The sequence below is a fragment of the Microcaecilia unicolor genome, chromosome 2 (assembly GCF_901765095.1).
Source record: "Microcaecilia unicolor chromosome 2, aMicUni1.1, whole genome shotgun sequence".
Classification (NCBI taxonomy): Eukaryota; Metazoa; Chordata; class Amphibia; order Gymnophiona; family Siphonopidae; genus Microcaecilia; species Microcaecilia unicolor.
In genome coordinates this window covers 74107149-74121475 of record NC_044032.1, presented here as the reverse complement: position 1 = coordinate 74121475, position 14327 = coordinate 74107149, and the positions used below count along the sequence as shown (strand labels likewise).

General features: G+C 41.0%; 1 protein-coding gene across 1 annotated transcript in view; it reads left to right on the top strand.

Moving 5' to 3' along the window:
- LOC115461867 (ciliogenesis and planar polarity effector 1-like) overlaps positions 1-14327 on the top strand; it is a 337061-nt gene that overhangs the window by 271984 nt on the left and 50750 nt on the right. The window contains exon 21 of the mRNA XM_030191927.1: positions 8282-8420. Within this exon, the coding sequence (XP_030047787.1) occupies positions 8282-8420 (139 nt within the window). The remainder of the gene's footprint in view (positions 1-8281; positions 8421-14327) is intronic.

Here is a 14327-nt window from a genome sequence, read left to right as displayed (position 1 = left end):
TGCATGCCAGACCAGTTTTTACCGCATCCTGGAAAAGGACCTTTTTTTAAGGAGCTGGAAAATGGACGTTCGGCAAAATAAAAACCAGTGTGTGCCCATTTTCGGCTTGAGACCTTACTGCCACCCATTGACTTACGGTAAGGCCTCACACACTACCTGGGCAGTAAGCATGTAGCATGTGCCCACTGCCATTTACCACGAGGTAAGTGCCACACAGTAGAAAATAGAAAATATTTTCTACCCTGTGCTTTTGGCGCATGCCAAATTCAGAATTAACCGCCTGGGGCACGTGGTAGCTGGGCAGTAATGCCAATTTGGCGCGCTCTGGAAGTGCATAGGCCCTTATGCGCCTTTGTAAAAGGGCCCAGAATGATATATTTTAAATAAATACAAAACATCTTCCTTCCCTTATCCTCCCCTAATATCCATTGATCACTATAACCCACCCCTTTGCCCATATCCAAAAGAAGAACCTGTGTTCTTATGGCTCCTGAGTTTACGACAGGGGAAAGGATCCCCAATCTATATCCCTCCCTATCCCAATCCCCAAATCGAAGGGTGTTGGTAAAGTTAACAAATTCTATACAAAGATAACTGCCTCTCTATATGGTATTAAGTAGTAAGCTACGTCTTCTATATGGTATTAAGTAGCAGACTATGTCCTCATGGGCTAAGTATCTGCAAGTAAGAATCCCACACCAGCAGGAACTGCTTTTTGCATTTGAGTGAGCCCTTAGCATCTCTAGTCTCCCATATTGCCTAGAGGTGCAACTGATTCTTCCAGTGCCAATATGCCGGAGGTCCTGAGAGTGTCCAATACTGTAGAATAGGTTCACGTGCCACCAAACACATTTTACAGAATAGATTTATTTTTATTTATTTATTACATTTGTACCCCGCGCTTTCCCACACATAGCAGGTTCAATGCGGGTTACATAGTAAATAGAATTACAAAGTCTTGAAGGAGAATATTACAAATTGTAGTAAACATAGTAATAGTGGGGTTTTAAGGATATGTAAATTGAACATGGAGAGGTAAACAAAGATAGGATGAGCAAAAGGAAAAGAGATTGGGAGGGGTATGGTGTAGGGAGGATGGAGAAGAAAAGATTGGGGGATGAGCATAAGGAGATTGGCAGACATGGTCTAGGTATGATAATCGTCAGGACAGGAGTCATGTGGGTGGGCTTAAAAAGTTAAGTTGGGTCATTAGGGGTAAGCTTTCTTGAAGAGATGGGTATTCAACATTTTTCTGAAGGGTAGATAGTGTTGATTGTTCGGATGGATCTTGGTAGAGCGTTACAAAGCTGGCTGCCCAAAAAGGAGAAACTGGATGCATAGGAGGTTTTGTATTTAATTCCTTTGCAGTTGGGAAGGTGTAAATTGAGGCTTCTCTCGAAGAGGTGTTGCGCATTCAAATCTTGACTTGCCAAAGATAAGTCTGGCTGCTGTGTTTTGGGTAGTCTGAAGTTTTTTTTTAGGATTAGGGTCTTACATCCTAAGAAAACACTGTTGCAGTAGTGTGCGTGTGTGAGTACTGTGGATTGTACCAGGTTCTGGAAAGTATCCAAGGGAAGATATGATTTCACTCATTTCAGTATCCACATCATGTTGAACATTTTTTTTGTGATGGATTTAGCATGGTTTTTGAATAATAAATGGTTATCAATCATTACTCCAAGGATTTTTAGGTTGTCAGATATGGAGAGTTTAACGTCTGGGGTGCTGAGAGTAGTCGGGAGGAGTGGAGAGTATTGAGATGAAAGGACTAGACACTGTGTTTTCTCTTTGTTTAATTTTATCTTGAAAGCGTTAGCCCAAGAGGTTAGGGTGGTCATGCCTGTATTTATTTTATCGGAGATTTCAGATAGATTGGATTTAAAGGGGATAAATATGGTGATGTCGTCAGCGTAGAAGAATATCGGGGAAAGCAGAGATCCCTGTGGTACCCCGCATTCTGATGACCATGGGGATGATATATTTGTAGTCCCTTTGACTTGGTAAGATCTTGTGGTAATGAAGCTTTTTATCCAGTTTATGATATTGCTGCCGATCCCAAGTTTGTCCAGAAGTTTAGTTAGGATAGTGATCTACCATGTCAAAAGCGCTGGATAAGTCAAATTGTAGAAGGAGGATATGGTTTCCAATTGCTATTTCTTGTTTGAATTTGGATATTAAGGTAAGAAGGACCGTTTCAGTGCTATGGCCCGACTGTGATTCGTGTAGGATAGAGAATTTCTGAATATATTCGTTGAGTTGCGAGGTCACTTTGTTTTCCATCAGTTTTGTGATTAGAGGGATGGAGGCGATTGGACGGTAGTTGGTAATATTGTTTGATATAGGTGTTAGTAATATATTGCCATGTTTGGTGGGGAAGGAGCCTCGTTGGAGTAGGAAGTTTAAGTGGGTGGTGTGATCTGACATAAAACATGTTGGGGCGCCTTTCAAAAGGTAGTTGGGACAGGGGTCAAGTTGGCAATAAGACCTGGAGAGTTTAGAGATGGTTTTAGTAACTTCTTCAGTGGTAAGGAGAGTAAAATTAGTCCAATATCGTTCGGCCGGTACTTAATCTAATCCAGGGTCCAGTTCGTCAAGAAAGGTGTCTACAGTGAAATTGTCTTGAGAAATCGATTTGCAAAGATTGATGATTTTGTCGTTAAAGTATTTAGCTAACTGGTCAGCAGAAGGACGGTTTGAAGGTGATGTTACTGGATCTGTGTTTAGGAGATTTTTTATAAGTTGAAATTGTTTTTTTATATCTGCACCAGTCACTGTAATTTGGTTTTCACCTTTATTTTTCCCTTGACATTTCCATGGTTTGTCTAATAAAAGTTGACCACAGCCCCAAGCAATCCTCCACCCAGCAAGACCAGAAATAATGAAAAAAAAAAGGAGCTAACATCCCACCCACATTTAAGACAGAGAGGCCCAAGGAGTGCCGCCCAAATGATGTAATTGTTGGATAAAGTAAGCTCTGTGCAAGACCTGAAAGTAGCACTCCTGAAGTCTCGCACAAGTAGTGGGGGAGGGTATACTCTTAAAATTAGTCATAAGATGCCTACCTGCCAAGGGGGTTCCAAAATCTCCTGCCCATATCTGACAAACCTCCTCAAGGCCTTTCCCAGTCTCCCATCTGAGTAAGGCTTTATGTAGCCTGGAGACTGAAGTCTCATATTCAGAAATATCCTGGAAGAATTCACATATCCGGTCCCCCATCCGGCCCAGTTTCCTACCATCCAGACAGGCCACATAATGTTTCAGCTGACAGTTTACAAACCTATTTCCCCAAGTGACACCTATACGTTATTGAAAATGTTCAAAATATATTAACTGTCCCCCCCCCCCCCCAATCCCAAAAGATGTTCAACTTAAACCTATGTCCTTTTGTTCCCATATTGTAAATACACTGTTATCCATCCCATGTTCAAAAGCCTTATTCCCTCTAATAGAAATCATCCATAAGAAATTGGTCACCCCCTAATTTTGCAGTGAGCACATTCCACATCCTCCACAGTGAGCAAAGCAATACGCTACGTCAAAAGTGCTGAGGAAGTCGGGACTGCTGACTGTGCAATAAAGAATAGAAGTTGTATGGAGCATAATATGCTAGTTCTGTCTCCAGTGGGGTATAAGAGCACTGCTGCAACATCCAGTTGTCCACATGGTGCAGCAAATATGCTTGGTTACACAGCTTCATATTGGTCAAACCTAAAGCCCCCTGACCCCAGCTTCCTACCAAAAAGTGAAATCTCTGTATTGGTTTCCTACCTGCCCAGCAAAATTGAGATACCAAATGATTGAGACACTTCAAATCTTTTTGCAACAAAGTAGTGGAAGTATTTGTAAAAGATAGAGCCATTTAGGAAAAATTACTATATGCACAAGACTAATTCTAGTGTCGGGGTAGATTTCTCCAGCTCTTCAGTTGGTGTTTAGGGCCTCCATCAATTTAGAGACATTCATAGTGCAGATACCTCCATTGTCAAATAACTCCCCAAGTATTTAAAGGAACGTTCCGCCCAATGTAAGGGGAAACTGTGCCCCCCACCAGGCATTCTGCAGCATTAAAAAAGATGGAAGAGCCTCAGATTTGGTAAGATTTAACCAGAATCCTTCATAATCATCATACTCCTGAAAAACTTCCAGTAACACTGATAACAAATCCCGTGGATTATTGAGATGGACCAGAAGCTCATCAGTGAAAGGTGCCACCTGAATAGCCGGGTTGGTCATTAAGTCTCTGATTAAGGGATCCAAAGTCAATGCGAAGAGAAGGGATGAGAGAGGACAACCCTTTCTCATCCCCTGAGATATTCTAAAATCCACTGATTCCAAACCATTAACCACTAATTTTGCCCTTGGGGACGAATAGAGCATCTTGATTACCGAGAAAAAAAAAACGACCAGAAAACCCATATTTCTCCAAGGACAAATAGGTTAAATCATTCTCACAAGTGGGTCAATGATCTGCGTCGGCCCGGGAACTGGCATTTTCCATAGCAAAGTTAACAAGTATTTGCTAGAGCCTTCTGGCATGCATGGTGTACCGCACCGGGCATGCGTGGCGTGCCTTCCTGCCTGTTGCGTGACCGCGCTCCTCATTTTATTTTCTGCGTGAGGAGCAGCAGTTTTCTCTGTGGCTCCTCATTTCGCCGGTGAAAGAGCCTTTAGTGCCCTAGTTTTGTGATTTTTTTTTTTTTTTTTTTTTTGCGATTTCTTTGTTGCTTGTCTTCTTTTTTTCGTTTTGTTTTATAAAAAAAACAAACAAAAAAAACCCCAGTAGTTTCCCCTTCCGTTACTACCTTAGACTTTGTCTCGCGTTTAAGTTTTCTTTTATTTTACAGCGGTCGTGTTTAGGCCTCGGCCGGGTCTTCTCCCTTTTTGGTGCTTTTTTTCTAGCACCATCGCGTTTTTTGATTTTGCCAGCACAGTCTTCCCTTCCATGTCCTCAAAGACTCCCAGTGGCTTCAAACACTGTACTCGATGCAACCGGACCATCTCAGGTACTGATACACATTTGTGGTGTATCCAGTGCCTTGGACTGACCATAGCCCAGCTTGTTGTGCCCTTTGTCTTCGTATGAAGAAAAGGACTCAACTGGCTCAGAAGCCCAACGTGAAAAGCTTTTTGGGACTCGGTCCGGTCCTTCGACGTCTGCATCAGCATCAAGGTTGGTGGCCTCGACATAGGCATCGAGGGAATATTCGATATTGGGAGTAGAGTTAGGAATGGCTGCTGAGAGACCGAGACACACTGGGAGCAGCGAGGCATCAAGTGGGTCTCCACCTGCCTCAAGGCCTCCTGCTATGCAGGCCCCTGGGACTAGCTATCATCTGATACAAAATACATTTCACTGCAGCACAAGCTGAAGTGAGTTCCCACAGAGCTGACAAGGGAGGGGGACTTTTGCTCTTGTCAACAGTGCTGGGACTGGCACCTGCGAGAAGTCATGAGCGAAGATGTTTTGGCTAATGAAAGATAGTAATGGGTCAGGTGCAAGTAGAGGGAGGGGGAGCTGAAGAGGGCAAAATGACCTGTGAAGTCATTTCTTCTCAGATGTTGCCCTGAACATATTTTGTTTATACTTAGAGTTTGGGAACATGTGAAGTCATTCTTATCAACTGATAAGGGCCAAGAGCTCTGGTGAGAAAGCTAGGGTCCATTGAAATGAATAGGGTCAGAAGGGTATAAAAAGGGCAGCCTAAAGGGTATTAGATCAGAAGGCTGCAGACGGCTGGGTCGAAGGCTACAGAAGACTCCAGAAGGCAGAGGGGTGCAGAAGGCTGAGGAGAGAGATCAGACTGCACATGCTGTGTGAAGCGGTGTTCCATCATGTACTGGAGATGAATGCCTAATTTGCCTGTACTGCCTTTGGGTAAGATACTGATGCTAATAAACTATCTTACTATATTTATTGAATACTGGGTTTCTTTCTAATTGTGGAGCTTGCTACTGCCCAGACTGTGTAAAACCGTCATAAGCAGATACAAGGGCAGGGTAATTAAGTATTTAGAGGGAACATACAATCCTTTTCAGGATAGTAGAAAGCCCATGGCTTCCGTTGCCCAAACTGTTCTGGCAGGACCCATTATTTTCAAAACCCAGGAAGTACTTGCAACAACCGAAACACCACCTACTGCAGGTGAACTAGGGCAATATTTCAAACAAAAAATAACAGACAAAAACTACCCTTGCAACACCGCAAACAACCATCGCTGACTTCTTACAAGACTGCGAAAAAAAAACCTTCCATACCTTGGCAGACATAATTTAGTCTACATTTGATCCACCCAACATGAGTGCAGTAAAAGCACTACTGACAAAATACACACATGCGAAATGTCTATTAGACAAATGCCCCAACTATATGATGAAAAACCCACCAGAGTGGTTCATCAAATGCAACACCAAACATATTACATACATGCAAACAGAAGGATAATTCCCAAAGGACAAAGGCGAGATCATACTCACACCAATTCCCAAGAACGTAACAACCAAGATCAACGACCTTACGAACTACAGACCAGTGGCCTCAATACCGTTGCTGACCAAAATGATGGAGGGATTGGTAATACAACAACTAATGGATTATTTAACAAAATTTGCAGTAATACATAAATCCAAGTCAGGGCAGTGGCGTAGCCAGACCTGACATTTTGGGTGGGCACTATGTATGAGTAGTGTTTCTTGGGATACTACAAAATAATGCTTTAGAATGCACTTGATAATGGATTTCTAAGTAGTCTGCCCAACAGCTGCCCTGCATCAACATAAACCACATAAATACTTAATGGGAAATAACAATATTTTTAAAAGTCTACTGTAATGGCAAATATGTCAACACACATAACAGGATCCTGCAGTATGATTACAGCAATAGCATATACTTTGCTTTATAAAAAATGTAAGCAAAACTGGTAAAATACCTTTGAAGTCCTTTCCCCTTCCTTTGGCACCCAGAAAAAAAACGCCTACACCCATAGCTACGCCCCTGGATGGCAGAAAGTAAGGCTGTGGCTGTTCAGCTGCTATAAAAATGGGTGGGCCTGAGCTAAGATTGGATGGGCCTGGGCCCACCCAGGCCCACCCCTAGCTACACCCCTGAGTCAGGGTTCAGACCATAACACAGCTCTGAAACTGTACTAGCCACACCAATAACATTTAGAAGCTTAATAAGCCAAGGGCAGAAAATACTACTAATGCAATTTGACAAGTCAAGTGCATTTGAACTAGTAGACCACAAAGTATTGACGACCCTACTCAATTACATGGGAATTTGCAGCATAGTGGTCACATGATTCAACGGATTCCTAAAGACCAGATCTTACATTGAAATAATGTCCAACCAGCTTCTTTTTGTAAACACTATGGTGCTCATTTTGAAAGCAAATGAATGTGTTACAATGCATAAAAAAAGTTTGTCTTCTAAAAATATCCAAAACTGACCACTGGAGAGATTAAGGCATGACCCCTCCTTAATCCCCCAGTGGTTGCTGTCCCCTTTTCTCTCCTCTGAAAATGAAACTGGAAAGGAAAACCAAGCTCTGTCAGCTGCAAGTATTATGACCATTCTGAACAAAGCAGTAAGCAGGTCAGTCAGAGGAGCAGCCTAGTGGTTAGTGCAGTGGACTGTGAACCAAGGAACCCACTACTCACTACTTTTTTCTTTTTTGTAATAATTCGGAGCCTTTCTTGTACCTAAATATATAAAACACCTGCAAGCCTGAAAGCTGTTGAAGTGGTGCACATTTAGGTACAGTAAGTAATTTTCAGAACCTGGAGTGATCATATTTAGAAAAAAGTGTTATAATGGGGTTTGAACCTGTGTCCAGATACAGTCCACTGCACTAACCAGTAAGCTATTCCTCTGTTTTCTGCAGGAACATCAGTATGGCCATATTTTTGAAAATGCTAGACAGACGTCCATGTCCCTTTTTTTTTTTTTTGTCACTCAGAGTTGGATGTTTCACTTTGGAAAATAGCTATTCATTTTGGACAGACGTTCATGCCCCTCGTTTTTTGTCATTCAAAGAGGGATGATTCGCTTTTGAAAATAGGTATTCATTTTGGATGCTTTCAGTGTAAAAACATCCATCTCGCAGCCATAATCGAAAAGGAAAGCTAGACATTTTTCCTGTTTGATTATAGCTGTGAAATCTGTTTTTTGTTTTTTTTAATGTTATGAGCAGGGCATTTTTTTTAAGTTCCCCTCTGCATGTCACACTAGCATTTATAGATTGTTTTTACCTTATTTCTCGGCTTATTTTTTGTATATTAGATTCGAGCAAAAAGTTTTCATCCTCTCCTGAAACAACTTCCAGAATCACTGCTTAATTATTCTGAAAAAAATGCTGTGTTCTTTGGACCTGGACCTGGTGGAGACCATCAACTCGATGAAGTGTCCTGTAGAATAATAGGTATGTATCAAGGGATTCAGAGTTAGTGGTGAATGCAAATGATATAAATCCTTTATTAAGATCTGAGGTGTATGTTAAGCCTTTTTAATATTAACTAAGGGGTTCTTTTACTAAGCTGCGGTATTAAGTGGCCTTAGTGTGTCCTTATGTGGGTTTTCCCTGTACTTAGGCCATTTTTACCTCAGCAGTAAAATGGCTTATTTTCCATTTTCTGCATTAATGGCCAAATACTAATGTCACTAGTAATGTGTGGCCATTAAAAATATTACCATGTTAGCACTTACTGACACCTAAGGATAAGTACTTGCATGGTCAGTGCTTTTTTTGTAGGAAAAAAGGTACCAGTACTCATTATAGGCGGGGTCACCATCTATGGCTTCGCCCCTATGGTATCCACACCCCTTATACCAGCCGTGGCGCATATAAGCAGTATCGTTGAAAATACTATACCAGTATAGGAGAAAATAATAACTTGTGATTTTTTTTCATTATAAATAATTTCTATAAGCTGTTACAGCTTAGTATATCCAGTGCAAAATAAGACAGCAGGTATAAAATCTCAAATTGGACATCTTCCAAACACTAAAATGAAAATAAAATGATTTTTCTACTTTGTTGTCTGGTGACTTTGTTTTTCTGATCATGTTGGTCCAGATATTTTTTCTATATGCAATCAACACAATGATAATGTGCAAAATTGCATTATCATTATGATGATCTGCAAATACATAGAATAAGATAAAACTAATGAATAAATATCATACCTTGAGTATTTTTTGCAATTCTGGCCACCAAATCTCAAAAAAGATATAGTGGAATTAGAAAAGGTACAGAGAAGAGTGACCAAAATCATAGAGTGGATGAAATGACTCTATTGAGGAAAGGCTAAAGCTCAATAGTATAACAAAAATAATAGTGGTAATTTCCTTTAATACCAATAAACTTTTTAATCTTATAAAAAGCCTATTATCCACAAAAGAAATAACCACAATCACAGTTTCCACCAACAGCAGAGCAACTGCTGATTTGAGTCCTCAAATTAAAAGTCAACCATCAAGATATTTACGAAGAACAGTCAGACACACATACAGGAATAGCCACCAACAGAATCTGGTCTTCCTTCCAACTACCAACCCATGACACAGTAAAACATTACCTCCTAAAATATTGAAACTCACAATGCATACTATAGATGCTTGTCCTAGTTACCTTAGGAAGTAAGCTCCTAATGTATTCATCAATCTGCTTCAGCAGCATATCTCCTTTCTACTATTCCACAGCACTTTCCCTGATAATAAAAGTTCTATTATCCTAACACCAATACCCAAAAACAATTCAATCACCATAACTGATGTAACAAACTACAGACCAGTAGCCTCCATTCCTTTGATGATAAAGGTGATGGAAGGAATAGTAGCATCACAAACTATGGACTACCTTTCACATTTCTCCCTACTACACAAATCGCAATCAGATTTCAGACCATGCTATAGCACCGAGACTGTCCTTACTACCCTAGTATCAAATCTCAGAAAAGAAATTAGCATAGGGTCTAAGATCTTAATAATGCAGTTCGATATGTCTAGCACATTCGATGTAGTAGATCATAATATCCTACTAAACATACTAGACAACTTTGGTATAAGTGACACAGTCCACAAATGGTTTCAAGGATTCCTGAAATCAAGTTCTTACAAAGTGAAACTAAAAGGAACCTTATCCTCACCTTGGGCACCGGACTATGGCGTCCCTCAGAGTTCTCTATTATCGCCCATTCTATTTAATGTAATGATGTCACCACTAGGCAACAGACTAGAAACAGCAGGATTCAAAACATTCATATATGCGGACGATGTTACCATATACATAACCTTCAAAAAGAACAATAAAAACATCTTACAAAAGGCAAAACTTGGCTTAAATCTGATGGGAAACCTGGGCCTCAGAATCCAAACTTAAGCTAAATAAAGAAAAAACGAAATTTGTGGTCATTACCAACCTATTTGACCAAAACGACTACAACAGTTTCACAATTGACAACACTTTATTCCCCATTGACAATAATCTGAAAATTCTAGGTATAATTATAGACAAACATTTAACATTTGATACTCAAGTTTCCTCAGTAATCACAAAATCGTTTAGGTATGTTTGGAAACTAAAAAGGATCAGACCCTATTTCTCATCAGAAACATTCAGACTATTGGTACAATCAGTAACATTATCCCAATTTGATTATTGTAATGCGATATATGCTGGCTGTAAGGAGTACCTGTTGAAAAAACTCCAAATAGCTCAAAACACTGCAGCCAGGTTCATATATGAAATCTCTCATTTTGAAAGTGCCTCCCCCTTTATTAATGAAATGACACTGGCTTCCCATCAAAGTGAGAATTACCTTCAAATTATGTACCTTCAAATACTAAATGGCACAGCTCCAGACTATAAGGTACCATTAATAAACTTACTTTCAAAGAAACACTAAATATGAGGCAAGAAGCTATCTCAGACTACACCTCCCAAACTGCAAAAAAGTGATCTATGAAACTGTCCACTCTGCAGACTTCACTTACCTAGGAACCAAATGGTGGAACTCCTTACCACCCAAAATAAGAAATATGCAGGAATATACTAGATTCCTCAAATTGTTCCTATTCAAACAAACCCTCACAAAGAACAACCATATCTCAAAACAATTATTACCTGAATTGGTTATTATTCTAGTTACCATTAACTTTCTCTTAGCTTCATGTATAATTTCTCATTCATAATAGATTTTCTAAATGTTAAACATATCTCAGTAGGTTTATGATATTGTATTGTAAAATTGGATTCTTAAAACATATTACTTTCTTATGCATTATTCTTTGTTATATATCCTATACTGTTTATTGTATGCCACATTATCCCAAACAAGTTTGAGTTCAATGTAGGATATAAACAGTGGTGTGCTGGTAAATGTTTTAACAACAGGCGCTCTCCCCGGTCCAGCTGTGCGCCCCCCCCCCCATCCACCTATGCGCCCCTCGTCTTCCTCTGCGCCCTCCCCCCCAAATTGCAGAGCTGGCTATAGCTGGGAAGAGAGCCTGGGGAGGGGGGGCAATGCATTACTCTCTCCAGCACACCACTGGTTTACACCCCAACACAAATAACAAAAATCTTGGAATACAGATTCAGCCACACAAATCCTGATACCATGCTCCATCCTCAACCACTCAACCCTTTGCATCCCTGCCAAATACAGACACCCAAATTCTGGCACCCTAAAATGGAACAGCTCCTGATACACCAACTGAGGTGTTCCTTTTTGGGGTGACAGAAACCATAACACGCTTACACAGGTACACATTAATCTCCCTCATCTTTTCCCCACAGAATCCGACAAAATCTGACACTTCAACATAAATGCACAAACCCTGGCACACTTTCTGAACACGGGCACCTCTTCTTTTAAAAACTGCTAAATATGCATATATTACATGTGATCAATAAAATAATTGCCAGCTATCTTTAACCACCAGCGTTTCAAACACCTAAAACTTCAACATAGGCATTTTCTTTCTACAGCAGTGCAATCCTGGCCTCACAGATCATAATATGTAAAATAGACATCAAAGAAATAGAAGACAGTGAGAGCAGGAAACAACAAGGGAAGCAAATGGGAAGGGAAATTTTGCACAGAGCCCCAATCTTATTTGGGACAACCTTTCCCTGTACATCTCTCTTGCACCAAGAAAGAGGGAGCCCCCACCTATCTTGCTATTTTCCCATATTGGAGGGAGCCAGACAGATTTCTAGGGCCATAATTTCTGGAGATGGGCTTGCATCATCAGATTACCACTGATCACCCTACCCCCCCAGGATAGCCATTAGAAATGTGCCCTAATCTGCATGGCCTCCAACATGCAACAGTATCTGAGGCACTAGAGGGTCTATTCAGCTTCTGCCCAGGCAGGGAGTGAGTACAAAGCCCTGAACCAGCAGCCCAGCTGGATCTGTAAACACCTTTGCCCTTTCTGCAGTCTGGTCGGCCTCCCTGCTGCTCCGCTCCCACAGGCTGCCTCCTTTTGCATCAGCTGCTTGCCCTCCCATCCTGGGCTCCATTCAGGGCTGTAAAACCAGGCAAGCAAAGGGGAGACACTCCCATGCACTTAAGAGGACCCCCGCACACACAAAACCCATCATGGGGGAGGGGAGGAACGAATCAGGGCACTTCCTCTCTATCCTAGTCTGATTCTATCTCACTTCTTACCTCTCACTTTCTTTCTCCTCCCTCCCTTCCTTCCCTCCTGTGGTTTCTCCGAGAGTGAAGCTGCAGATTGGAGGTAGGACACATCAGGCTCCCTCCATCCGCTCCAAGTCTTTCCTTCTACTGGGTCTTTCCCACGTGCAACAGAAGTTGCAACAGAGGGAAGGACCCGGGGCTGGCTGGAGAGAGCCTGTTGTAATCACTGCAGACAGAGCTGGGTCCCCGTTTTAACAACCGGCTCGCAAAATTTTGGAAAAGATAACAACCGGCTCTAGCACACCACTGGGGTTGACCCTTGGATCCCATTAGTCCAGCCCACCTCAAAATCCTATTGAGCCACCGTCTTTTGCAGTTCGTCTTCCAACCATTGTAGCTCCTTGGTCTGTGCCTCCATTAGCTGTAGCATAGGCTGTTGCTGCTGCTACCGCTGGTGCTCCATTAGCTGGGAGAACCAGCATTCTATGTCCTCTTTCACCTGTGTTTGCTCCACCATCCACTTGAGTGCTGCTTTGGACGCCATAGTCCTGTGGAAGAGAAAAAAACAGCCCCAAGTGCAGTTCACTTAACACAGGGACACTTCGTTCCCTTTTTATCACAAAAGAAACCCCTCGAGCTGGGTAGGAGTGCCTTCCCTGAGGGGATATTTATGTATTTATTTGTGACATTTATATCCCACATTATCCCAAACAAGTTTGAGTTCATTGTGGCTTATAATAAAGAGTATAGGTTACAAAAGAAAGAATAATGCATAAGAAAGTAATTTGTTCTGAGAATCCAATTTTACAATACAGTATCATAAACATACTGGGATAGCTATGGATGTTTAACATTTAGAAAATCTATTATGAATGAGAAATTGTACATGATGCTAAGAGAAAGTTAATGGTAAATAGAGTAATAACCAATTCAGGTAATAATTACTTGTTTGAGATATGGTTGTTGTTTGTGAGGGTTTGTTTGAATAGGAACGATTTGAGGAATCTAGTATATTCCTGTATATTTCTTATTTTGGGTGGTAAGGAGTTCCACCATTTGGTTCCTAGGTAAGTGAAGTCTGCAGAGTGGACAGTTTTGTAGATCACTTTTTTGCAATTTGGGAGGTGTAGTCTGAGATAGTTTCTTGCTTCATATTTAGTGTTTCTTTGAGGTAAGTTTATAAATGCTACCTTATAGTCTGGAGCTGTACCATGTAGTATTTGAAAGATAAAGGTACATAATTTGAAGGTGATTCTCACTTTGATGGGAAGCCAGTGTCATTTGATTAATAAAAGGGAGGCACTTTCAGAACGAGGGATTTTGCATTGTGTATATGGATTTTCAGAAGACATTGGACCCAGTTCCTCATGAATGAGTAGGGTTAAATGCTCAATATTCTTAATGGGAAGGGGTAGTTAATGGGGTTCCCCAGGGATCTGTGCTGAGACCGCTGCTTTTTAACATATGTTTAAATGATCTGTAAGCAGGAATAATGAGTGAGATGATTGAATAACTTTCTGTGATCATTAAATTCAAAACTGTTAAATCACAAGTGGACTGTGAAAAATTGGAAGACGATGTCACAAGAATGAGAGACTGGGCATCCAAATGGCAGATGACATTGAATGTGAGCAAGTGCAAAGTGATGCATCTAGGGAAGAAGAACCCAAACTATAGCTACA